The sequence below is a fragment of the Bubalus kerabau genome, chromosome 1, assembly GCF_029407905.1.
Source record: "Bubalus kerabau isolate K-KA32 ecotype Philippines breed swamp buffalo chromosome 1, PCC_UOA_SB_1v2, whole genome shotgun sequence".
Taxonomy (NCBI): domain Eukaryota; kingdom Metazoa; phylum Chordata; class Mammalia; order Artiodactyla; family Bovidae; genus Bubalus; species Bubalus kerabau.
In genome coordinates, this window is record NC_073624.1 from 186,326,727 (window position 1) to 186,339,117 (window position 12,391).

Genomic DNA, 12,391 nt, shown 5'->3' on the forward strand with positions numbered 1-12,391 from the left:
ATACTGTGTGCCAAGTTCCACATTAAGCTCTGTAGAATTCCCTGGTAGCCCAGCTGGTAAAGAATCCGCCTGCAGTGCAGGAGACCCCTGTTTGATTCCTGGGTCAGAAATATCCTCTGGAGATGGGATAGGCTACCCACTCCAGTATTCTTGGGCTTCCCTAGTGGCTCAGCTGGTAAAGAATCCGCCTGCAATGCGGGAGACCTGGGTTTGATCCCTCAGTTGGAAAGATCCCCTGGAGAAGGGAATGGCTACACACTCCAGTATTCTGGCCTGGAGAATTCCATGGACTGTATAGTCCATGGGGTCACAAAGAGTCAGACATGACTGAGAGACTTAAAAAAAAAAAAAGGCATCAATTTATTCGATCCTCACCACAACCCCAAAGAGGTACATTCTTTGGATCACACTGATTTTAGAGATGCAGAAGTAGAAGCACAGAGAGGTTAAGCAACTTTCTAGTGCTATACAGCTCACAAGAGGAAGAGCTGGGAATTTAACCAGAGATGAGCAGCACTGTGCCCACAAGCAAGGAAAGAAAAGCCTTCTCTGCTTGGTGGTCTATGAGGGCAATGTCCCCTGAATGCCCAGCCTGGGCAGGGCAGGGTGGCCTCCAGAGGTCTGGGCTGGATGCCTGGGTCTCACCTCTCCTTGTATTTGATGAAGACCTGGTAGAGGGTGGATGCACCGGGGTTGGCCAGGGCTTCCTTCATCTCCTTTAGGAAATGGGTGTGTACACGAAGCAGGTCCTACTTGGAGGGAAGGGGTGAGGCTTGGGGTGGGAGCCTGGAGCTGGGGATGCTGGGTGGGAGAAGGATCATCCGCCCACCCTACGAGGTTCATCTCCCAACCCCCACACCCCAGGGACAGGTGAAGCCAGCAAACCATCCCCTCTGTACAGAAGCCTGGGAAGGCAGTAATCAGTCAGCTCACCTCAATGTTGATGAAGATAATCTCGACGTCTTGGGGTTTAAGGAACCGCTGCAAGGGCTTCATAAAATGCTGTGGGGGAGTGGGGAGAGAAGGATGGAGAAGGGGAAGATTCCTCCTTCCAGGCAAGCCCCAGAGACACAGAGAGGAGGAGACAGAGATGGAAAGGGACAAATAGAAACATAAGAGACTGGGGGGGAGAGAGAGATGTGTAGAGAGAAAGAGACAGAGGCAAGGAAACAGAAAATGAGAGAAAAGAGTAATGGAGAAAGTCCACACAAAAAACCTGTACAGGACTGTTCCATGCAGAATTTATTATCATAAATTCCCAAAGCAGAAACAACCCACGTGTCCATCGACAGATGAATGAATAACAAAATGTGGTCCATCCGGAAAAAGGAGTGAAGCAATGACACTCACTACAGTGTAGATGAGCCTTGAAACACGAGGTTCAGCGAGAGGAGCCAGGCACAGAAGGCCACACGGTGAATGAGTTCATTTAGATGAAATGTCCAGAATAAGTAACACCACAGAGACAGAAAGTAGGTTAGTGGGTGCCAGGGAGGGGCTGGGGGAAAATCAGAGTTTAAGGGGTGATGGCTAAGGGGTATGGGGTTTCTTTGAGGGATGATGAAAATGTTCTAAAATTGGGAATTTCCTGGTTGTCCAATGGTTAGAAGAGCCTGGGTTCAATTCTTGGCCCAGGAACGAAAATCTCACAAGCTGCAAGGCCAACACAACAGGAAAAAAAGAAAACGTTCTAAAATTAAACAGTGGTGGGTTGGGAAGATCCCCTGGAGAAGGAAATGGTAACCCACTCCAGTATTCCTGCCTGGAAAATCCCATGGACGGAGAAGCCTGGTAGAAGCCTGGTAGGCTACAGTCCACGGGGTCGCAAAGAGTCGGACACGACTGAGCGACTTCACCTTCACCTTCACACAACTTTGTGGGGTTCCCAGGTGGCGCTAGTAGCAAAGAACCTGCCTGCCAACGCAGGAGACACAGGTTCAATCCCCAGGACAGGTAGATCCCCTGGAGGAGGGCCCTGACAACCCACTCCAGTATTCTTGCCTGGAGAATCCTATGGACAGAGGAGCCTGGCGGGCTGCAGTCCATGGGGTCACAAAGAGTTGGACATGACTGAGCACACATACAACACTGTAAATCAACTATACTCCAATAAATGTTTTTGAAAATAAACAGTGATGATGGTGGCAAACCCTTGTGAATATACCAGAAAATATTAAATTGTAGATGTTCAATGGCTGAATTGTATGGCATTTTGATTAAATCTCAATAAAATGGTTAAAAAAGAGATGGCCAGGGACTTCCCTGGTGGTCCAGTGCTTAAGACTCCATGCTTCCACTGCAGGGGGCATGGGTTAGATCCCTGGTCCAGGGAACTGAGATCTCACATGCCACACAGTGCAGCAAAAAAAAAAAAAAAAAAAAAGAGCGAGAGATGGCCAAAGGAAAAAGAGCAAGTAGAAAGTGAAAGTAATAGAGATAAATGGACAAATGAAGATACAGGAAAAGAGGGCGACAGGGATAAAGAGACACAGAAGGAGAGAAATTCAAACAGAGGGAGAAGTAGGGAGCAACGCAGAGGGGACCAGAGACTATGAGAGACGAAGAAATACGGAGCAGTGAGGACGGGAAACATCCCCAAGCCCGTGTGGGCTGGATGATGCCTCTCCGCTCTGCGCATGCGTCTGGCAAGGACCGGGTCGGAGCATCACCTGTTGGATGGAGCCCAGCGTGTCGGTATACTTCTCCTCCGTCTGCTGGATCTCCCGCAGACAGCAGCACCGCTTGTCATACTCTGTCATCTTGGGCTGAGAGTGGGGAGGAGAGGCTGATGTTGGGGTGCCCGGGGATGCGCCCCACCCATGAGCCTGCCCAACCCGGTCCTGCGCCCCCACACACCGGCATGGGCACCGGCTCCGAGCGCATGAGGTCCTCGTAGACCTCGTCGCCCTCTGCCTCCTCGTTCTCCACGCAGTCGTACAGGTCCTCATCCTCCTCCACCGTGTCGCTGCAGGACGCGGAGTCAGGCGGAGCCAGAGAAGCCCCCAGACCAGGGACCCTCCGACACCCCAGGGAGAGGCCATGTCCCCTCAGACCCCCACCCCCCATGGCGGGGACTTGTCTCCTCAGACCACCAGGGCAGGATCATGGTCTCAGACACTCACTCGATCTGGTCGGACAGTCCACTGTAAATGTCTTCATCACCCACACTCTCCTCAGTGGGGAAGGGCCTGGGGGAACCAAGAGGGTATGAGCAGAGACCCAGGGGGCCAAGTGGGCAGCAGGCTTCAAGGAGGAGGAATAGGGCCGAACGGGGTCCAGAGCTGTCAGCTCACGTGGTTACTCACATGATCCCCTTGTTCTGGGCAATCGGGGTCCAGGACAGAGCGGACAGGGTGTAGATGACCTGTGATGGGGGCCAAGGCTGCTCAGCAAGCCCCTTGCCCACCCACATGCCAGAACACAGCCTCCACGCACTTGACCTTGAGGTTAGACTTCATGTCCCTGGGAGCCCAATTCAGAATCTTCCCACCTTCCTATGTCCCCACGTCAGCATGTCCACATTCCCTTAACTGAGCACCCACCACTTGAACCCTTTGTTCTAGTCAATCGCCATAACCACTCAGACAGAATGGGATCTTATTTCCAAGTTACAAAGGACCTAGGGCTCAGAGAGGCACGGCCACAAATCTGAGGTCACACAGCAAGTGATGGGACAGGGACTCAAACTGGGTTCCACGTGTTCCAAGCAAGGCTGTTTGCACCTGCTGTATGACTTGTTCTAGCCCAGCAGTCCTTCCCTGACAACGCTTGGTTTGTCCAGTGTAGACATTCATGGAAATGAATTGAAATCCAGTCTTTGGGCTCTAGGTGTCCATCTCACAGGCAGCTCAGTCCCATCTTACCTTGCCAAAATCCTGCACATCGAAGAGGTCGAAGGCCTCAAAGAGTTCACTCCGCTTGAGGCCAAACTTCTCATAGCAGGTAGACAGAAAGGTGCGGATATTCTTAAGGCAGAGGAACTGTGGAAAGAGAGACGAGGTTGGAGGAAACAAAATGGGATAGGGGAGAAGTTGACTCCTGGCCATTGGGCTTGAGGTCTTGCACAGAAGACGGAACAGAAGGCACAGCCCCCTCTCAGGAAAGATCAAGCTGTACTGGAAGCCACATCTACCCTGGCATTTTTTTTTGCTGAAGTACAACTCATAAGATACAAAGTTAACCATTAACAGATAACAATCTGGTGTATATAAACAATGGAATGTTACTCAGCCATTGAAAAGGAATTACATTTTGATTTATGCTGCATCACAGATAAACCTTGAAAACATTATGTTAAGTGAAATAAGCCAAACACAGAAAGATGAAAGGTGTACGATACCACCTATATAAGGTCCCTAGAAAAGGCACATCCATAGAGACAGAAATTAGGATGGGGGGCATGCCAGAGGCTGGGGGAGGGGATGGGGAGTCTGTGTTTAATGGGCACAGAGTTTCTGTTGGGGATGATGAAAAAGTTTTGGATATAGTGGTGATGGTGTCACAACATGATGAATGTATTAAATGCCACTGAATTGTATACTTACAAGTGGTTAAAATGGCAAGTATTATTGTTTTATTTTATATATATGTTATTTGTATATTTTCATATAAAATTTTATTTATATTTACAAAATATACTTATTTTATTTATATATAATGATAAATATGCATAGTTTACCACAATAAAAAATTTAACTATTAACCACTTTATTTCTAATTAATTTTTATTGGGGTATAGTTGATTTACAATGCTGTGTTAGTTTCTGCTCTCCAATAAAGTTTTTCAGTTATACATATACATATATCCACTCTTTTTAAGATCCCGTGTAGGTCATTACAGAGTCTTTTTTCAGAGCAATGTAAAAATATTTTTATTTTCAAAAATAGTAGATGCAAGCATTTAAGGTTGTCTAATACTATTGTTAGAGAAGGCAATGGCACCCCACTCCAGTACTCTTGCCTGGAAAATCCCATGGATGGAGGAGCCTGGGAGGCTGCAGTCCATGGGATCGCGAAGAGTCCGACGCGACTGAGCGACTTCCCTTTCACTTTTCACTTTCATGCACTGGAGAAGGAAATGGCAACCCACTCCAGTGTTCTTGCCTGGAGAATGCCAGGGACGGGGGAGCCTGGTGGGCTGCCGTCTATGGGGTCGCACAGAGTTGGACACGACTGAAGCGACTCAGCAGCAGCAGCAATAACCTATAATGGGCTTCCCTGGTGGTTCAGTGGTAAAGAATCTGCCTGCAATGCAGGAGACACAGGTTCAATCCCTGGGTCGGGAAGATCCCCTGGAGAAGAAAATGGCAACAAGCGCCAGCATTCTTGCCTGGGAAAATCCCATGGACAGAGGAGCCTGGGGAGCTACAGTCCATGGGGTCACAAAAGAGTCGGACATGATTTAGCAACTAAACAACAACAACTCTGTGATTCTACAATATTTGTATTTGGGGATGCCTACTCTATGTGGTTGGGCACTCAGACTTGTTCCATTCTCTTGATAACCCTGTGAAGTTTTGATGCCCATTTTACCTAAAAGGAAGCAGGCTCAAAGAGGGAAGGAAAGTTGCCCAAGATTATTAACTGCAAGAGTGACTCTGTGGCTGGGAATTCCCTGGTGGTCTAGTGGTTAAGACTCTGCGCTTCCAGTGCAGAGGACACAGGTTTGATCCCCCGTCAGAGAATGTGTGGCCCAAAAAAAAAATTATATGCACAGGGAACTCTGCTCAATATTATGTAACAACCTAAATGGGACAAGAATTTGAAAAAGAACAGATACATGTATATGTATCACTGAATCACCCGACTGTAAACCTGAAACTAACACAACATTGTTAATCAACTATACTCCAATATAAAATAAGAAGTTAAAAAAGGAAAAAGAGTAAGCATGTGGCATACAAAACACACTTCTGGTTATCAAAGGGGAAAGGCCGAGAGGGTAACAAATTAGGAGATGGGGATTTACACACTATTGACTATAAAATAAACAACAGGGACCTACTGTACAGCACAGGCAACTATACTCAATACTCTTGAAGTAACTTACAATGGAAAAGAATCTGAAAAAGAATATATGGCAACCCACTCCAGTATTCCTCCCTGGAGAATCCCCATGGAGAGAGGAGCCTGGCAGGCTACAGTCCATGGGTTCGCAAAAAGTCAGACACGACTGAGCAACTAAACACAGCACACACATATATATAACTGTATCATATTTGCTATGTACTTGAAGCTAACAATACCGTAAAATTCTTGCCTGGAGAATCCCCGTGGACAGAGAAGCCTGCTGGGCTACAGTCCATAGGGTCACAAAGAGTTGGATATGACTTAAGTGACTTAGCATGCACAAATCAACTATATAATTGTTGACTTAGCACGCACAAATCAACTATACTTCATTTTTTTTTAATCCAAATAAAAACAAACAAACAAAAGGAAGACCATGGAAGAGCTGAAATTTAATTCCAAGATGGTGTGAATCTGGAGTCGATTTTCTTGACTATAACTTCATTGCTTTGCATGCAGTGGAAGTCACCATGAGCACCTGCCACTTGTTCCATTCTCAGCACTTTCTCTATAGTGTTTTAAATTTATGTATCTTCAAATATGTATATATATATATAAGGTAAGCAACAGGACGGTTTGATGTACTTATTCATAGTGAAAGCATTACTACAGTCAAGCTGATTAACACTCCTCATAGTCACCATGTTTTCGTGTATAATGAATGCACTTGAAATCTACTCTCAGAGCGTAGTTATGGTGTTCAATACAGTGTTACCAAGTACAGTCATACAGTACCCTAGAGCTCCAGACGGACTCATCCTATGTAACTTCAACTTAATACCCTTTAACCAATATCTGCCCATTAATTTCCCCACCCCTACCCCCAGCTCCTTGTACCCATGGTTCTACTCTGCTTCTGTTAAGTTTTACTCTCTCTGTGTAGAGAGGTCAGCTCATCAAAATGAATTTAAAAATTAAACAGGAATGCTTCTACTGTGTGTGTCCCCATTAATCATAATGTTCGCTGTTGGTTCCTAACAGAAATTCTGTTTTTCTTTTTTTTTAAATTGAAGTATTAGTGATTTACAATGTTGTCTTAGTTTCAGGTGTACAGCAAAGTGATTCAGATACAGATAGATAATTCTTTTTCAGATTATTTTCCATTGTAAGTTTTTGCAAGGTCTTCCCTGGTGGTCCCGTGGTGATGAATCTGCCTGCCTATGTAGGCAACACGGGTTCAATCCCTGATCAGGGAAGATCACACATGCTGTGGAGCAACAAAGCCCCTGCACCAAACTGTTGAGCCCACATGCTGTACCTGCTGAAGCCCATGAGCCTAGACCCTGTGCTCTGTGACGAGAGAAGCACTGCAATGCAAAGCCCGCATACAACTACAGCAGCCCCCATGGGATGCAACTAGAGAAAGCCAGCGCAGCAACGAAGACCCAGTGCAGCCCAAAAATAATAATAATAATAAATAAGTTGTTATAAGATAATGAATATAGTTCCCTGTGCGATATAGCAGGTCCTTGTTGGTCATCTATTTTATATATAGCAGGGTATATATGTTAATCCCAAACTTCTAATTTATAGAAACGTTTTTATCCATTTAAATAAGTTTCTTTGTATTCCTAGCTTCTTGGAAAGTCTTTGTATTTGCTTATTTCATTGAATCAGGAATGGATGTTGACTTTGATTAAGTGATTTCAAAGACCTATACAAGACAAGCAAGTGTATTTTGTTCTTGACTCAATTAGTATAGTGAGTTATATCAATCGAATCCCCGATACTGAATCTTTGGTTTTTTTGAAGTGACTCTCAATTTTGTTCTGCATTTGAAAAAGGTAAAAATGAGTCACACAACATCTATGGGCTCTAAAATGCCAGTGTAAAACCCTGATTATAATTTCAGTGTCATTAATTCCTATGTACCTAAAAATTATAGATTTTTGGAGGCTATTCTGCCTCAATATTTATGAATATTTTTGCTCGCATGCATGTGGCCACATTTAAGTCAGATAAGAAATGACTAAAATAATGTAAAGGGGAATTTATTTTAAATTTTTTAAATATATGTAATCATATTTATATGAGAGATACCATGGAATCCTTGCAATAATCTTACAAAATAATTACAACTATTATACTCATTTTATAGATAAGAAAACTCAGGCAGGGACAGACACAGCTGGAGTACAAACTTAGCTGCATTATGAATCAATTCAATACACACACTGTTCTCTGTATCTTTGTATCTCACACTTTCATCTTCAGATTGTATCTTCTTCTGAATTATTTCCACATCCACAGCCTACTTAAGCCATTCTACGTGGAACATGAACTTTAACATAATTGAATGTATTTAAGGCGAGAACATCCTCCTCTCAAAGAAAACCAGGATCAAGTGCTATAAACAGAAATCAGTATAAAACAAATATGATGTAAATAGTGTTATAAAATTTTAGCTTGGTGGTCCAGTGGTTAGGACTCCGCACTCCCAATGCAGAAGGCCGGAATTCAACCCCTGGTCAGGGAACTAGATCCCACATGCCACAGCTAAAGATCCTGTATGTCACAACTAAGATCTGGTGCCGCCAAATAAATAAATACTTTTTAAAAAATTTAAACCTTTGTCTTAGGTAAAAAGCAAAACATTACACTTAAGACTGAAATGCTGCAGAAATTTTCTTTGACATCAGAACTAAGGCAAGAGTGCCCACTCTTCATTCTTATTCATATTGCACCAAAGAGCTTAACCTGTGTTGTAAGACAAGACAAAGAAAGAAAAGGAAATTAGAAAAGAAAGACATTAATGCTCAGTTTTGCAGATGATATGATTATCAACATAGAAAGCCCCAAAGAACACACACATAAATAACTGGAATCAATAAAATAGCAATGCCACTGAATACAAACTCAACTTAGTGCATCACATGTCGGCACATCAACAACAATCAGAAAACGTGTTGTTTTTTAAAGATAACATTTGTGAAATATTAGAATAAGCCAAACTAAACTACGGTGATAGAAATCAAATCAGTGGTTGCTTCTGGGGTGGGGAAGGTAGAAGAGATTGACTCAGAAAGGCTGCAAGTCATGAAAAAGTTCCGTATCTTGATAAGGGTGTGGGTTGCACAAGGGTATGTGTTTGCTAGAACTGATTGAACAATAAGTTGAAGAACCAAGCATTTCCCTGTATGAAAACTGGATTTGATTTTAAAAGGATAGCATTTCCCATCACCTAAAAAATGTAAAAGCTCACTACCTGCCAATTCAGGGACACAGGTTTAATCCCTGGGTCAGGAATATCCCCTGGAGTAGCTAATATATTCTCCAGTATTCTTGCCTGGAAAATCCACAGACAGAGGAGCCTGACGGGCTAGAGTTCATAGGGTCGCAAAAGAATCAGACACAACTTTGTGACTAAACAACAACAAAATGTTACACAAACAACAAAGTTGGTTAATATCTAACACATCTAACAAAAGAAGTACAAATCCTTTATGAAGTAAATTATAAAATTTTATGGAAAGGTATGAAGGAGCATCTAAATAACTAGAGTGACATATGTACTAATTCTTATCTAGAAAAACTCAATATTTTTAAATTTTCAGCCTTCACCAAAACTGAGCTATAGATTCAAGGCAATTACTATTAAAATCGCAGAATGACTCTTCACTGAACATCTTTTATGTGACCATCACTGAACTCCAGGGCTCTCTTTAAACCTTACAATCTTTAATCCCTAGAGCCAGGACAGAGATCCTGGGATGGTAAGGTAGGGAACAGGATGAAGAATAAACTCCCACAGTGCCCCTAATCCAAAAGGACACACGAAGGAAATTCTGTGGCAGCCCAGTGATTAGAACTAACTCCATGTTCTCACTGCCAAGGGCCCAGGCTCAATTCCTGGTTGGAGAACTAAGATCAAGGTGTGTCCAAAAGAAGGATAAGAGGAGATTCTCCTATTTGCTGTGTGTCTTTGGGAAAATCACCTCCCCTCTCTGAACTTGTTTCCTCACGGACCATCATGATGCCCACTGTGGCATGTTGTTGTAATTCAATAGAATAATCCATGTAAAGGGTTCAGCATGGTGTGAGACCTCAATATCTGGAAATAATCATTATCATCATAGTGATTATCACATCATCAGTATTATGCTTACCACCACCATAATCATCTGTATAATCATCACCATCAATATCATCACCATCTTCATCATCATGACCAACGTCTCCATTACAATCACCATTACTACCATCATCATCATTACCATCACCATCATCATCATAAACATCTTCATCGTCATGATCAATGTCCCCATCATAGTCACTATTACCATCACCACCATCATCATATTCATCTTCATCATCATCACCATCATCACGACGATTGTATTCACCATCATCTTCTTAGCTCCAGCTGGAAAGCCCAAGAGCATTCACCGACCCATCAATTCCCAGAACTGGAAAAGACCTCAGGTAGCCACTAGTCTCCAATGTTCATCACCCAGAGAGAGGAAAAAAAATCCAGACAGGAGGAACTTATTCAAGGTCACAAAGCAAGCTGGGTATCTCATAGCACCTCCCAGGCCTTAGTTCTATTTCTGCTGCCTACCTGTGCAGAGGCCACTGGAAGTCCACGAGAATTCATGCTTTCTCTTCTATAATATGGAATTGCTGCTGGAAAGTTGACTGCCCAGCCAAAAACTACATTTCCATCCCCTCTTGCAAGTGGGTGTGGCCATATGCCTAGTTCCAGCCAATGGAATGTGAGTATTCATAATATGCAACATTCTCAGGGCAATGTATTTAAGAAGTGAAATTGCATTCTGCATACTTTCTTTTCTCCCGTTGTCTACAGGCAGAAATGATGCTGAGACTTTAAGGGATAGCAAAGCCACAAATGAAAATAGTCTCTGAATCACACCATCAGAAAAAAACCTCCCTCCTGATACCAGGAGGAACATTGGACTACTAGGTGAACAGGAAATAAATTTCTATTGAATTGCTGCTAAGTCATTTGTTGTGTCCGACTCTGTGCGACCCCATAGACGGCAGCCCACCAGGCTCCCCCGTCCCTGGGATTCTCCAGGCAAGAACGCTGGAGTGGGTTGCCATTTCCTTCTCCAATGCATGAAAGTGAAAAATGAAAGTGAAGTCGCTCAGTCGTGTCTGACTCTTAGCGACCCCATGGACTGCAGCCTACTAGGCTCCTCCATCCATGGGATTTTCCAGGCAAGAGGACTGGAGTGGGGTGCCATTGCCTTCTCCATCTATTGAATTAAGTCACTGCAAAGGCTTATTTGTTACAGCAGCTAGTGTTATCCTAATACAGTAGCCTTAAGGGCCAGAGCCAGCTGTGGTCTGAATGATCCTCAGAGACCCCATGACCGCCCATTCTAGCTCTTCTTGTAATTGTTCCTCTAATTACACATGTGGCAATAAATGAACAGCTGGAACCTGAGCTAAGAGCTCCTGTCACATCTGCCTAGTGGACTTCTGCTCATCCTTCAAGGCTCATCTCCAATACTCTTCTTCCAGGAAGCCTCCCCCAGTTTCTTCACCCAAGCAGAGTCCTCACCCTCATTCCCCTACCCTGGAATCCCTTAGTATGATGTCCCTCTCCACCCCTAAATGTTACGTATTTTACATTTTACACCTTGTTCCTATTTTCCCTCTGCCTGAATGCCCCTTGTGATCATCAACAAATATTTTTCAGCTCCTACCATCTAGAAGGGCTCTCCAGGTGGTACTAGTGGTAAAGAACCTGCCTGCCAATGCAGGAGATGTAAGAGATGCAGGTTCGATCCCTGAGTCAGGAAGATCCCCTAGAGGGGGGCATGGCAACCCACTCCAGTATTCTTGCCTGGAGAATCCCTGTGGACAGAGGAGCCTGGCGGGCTACGGTCCATAGGGCCTCAAAGAGTCAGACACAGCTGAAGCAACTTAGCACACATGCACCTAAAGCAACCTGAGTTGTATTTTACATTTTACACCTTGTTCCTATTTTCCCTCTTAAAAAGAGTGTCAGAGCCCTCCAAGACAATACGCCTGGATGCAAACCCAAGTCCTCTCTGCAGCTCACCCGCGCCACCTTCCACCATCACCTCCCTCCACTCAGCTCCTCCCCATTCTCCCCTCACCCACTTGGCCCTCTTCACTATTCCTAGAACAGTCAGGCAAGATCAGCCCTAGGACCTTTGCACCGGATTACTCTCTTCCTAGAAGACTATTCATCCCCTCAATTAATTTGGTGCCTCCCTTCCTTGCCGCTTTTGGACCTTTGATGAAATGTCATTTCTCAGGATGACCTTCCCAACCACTCGACTTAAACATGTAGAGAATTTCCTGGTGGTCCAATGGTTAGGACTTGGCACTT

General features: G+C 44.2%; 1 protein-coding gene across 1 annotated transcript in view; it reads right to left on the reverse strand.

Annotated features, from left to right (window-relative positions):
- VAV1 (vav guanine nucleotide exchange factor 1) overlaps positions 1 to 12,391 on the reverse strand; it is a 63,910-nt gene that overhangs the window by 31,028 nt on the left and 20,491 nt on the right. The window contains exons 2-8 of the mRNA XM_055546149.1: positions 3,864 to 3,980; positions 3,306 to 3,364; positions 3,123 to 3,188; positions 2,857 to 2,965; positions 2,670 to 2,765; positions 934 to 1,002; positions 646 to 749 (exon numbers count right to left, since the gene is read on the reverse strand). Of these exons, the coding sequence (XP_055402124.1) occupies positions 646 to 749; positions 934 to 1,002; positions 2,670 to 2,765; positions 2,857 to 2,965; positions 3,123 to 3,188; positions 3,306 to 3,364; positions 3,864 to 3,980 (620 nt within the window). The remainder of the gene's footprint in view (positions 1 to 645; positions 750 to 933; positions 1,003 to 2,669; positions 2,766 to 2,856; positions 2,966 to 3,122; positions 3,189 to 3,305; positions 3,365 to 3,863; positions 3,981 to 12,391) is intronic.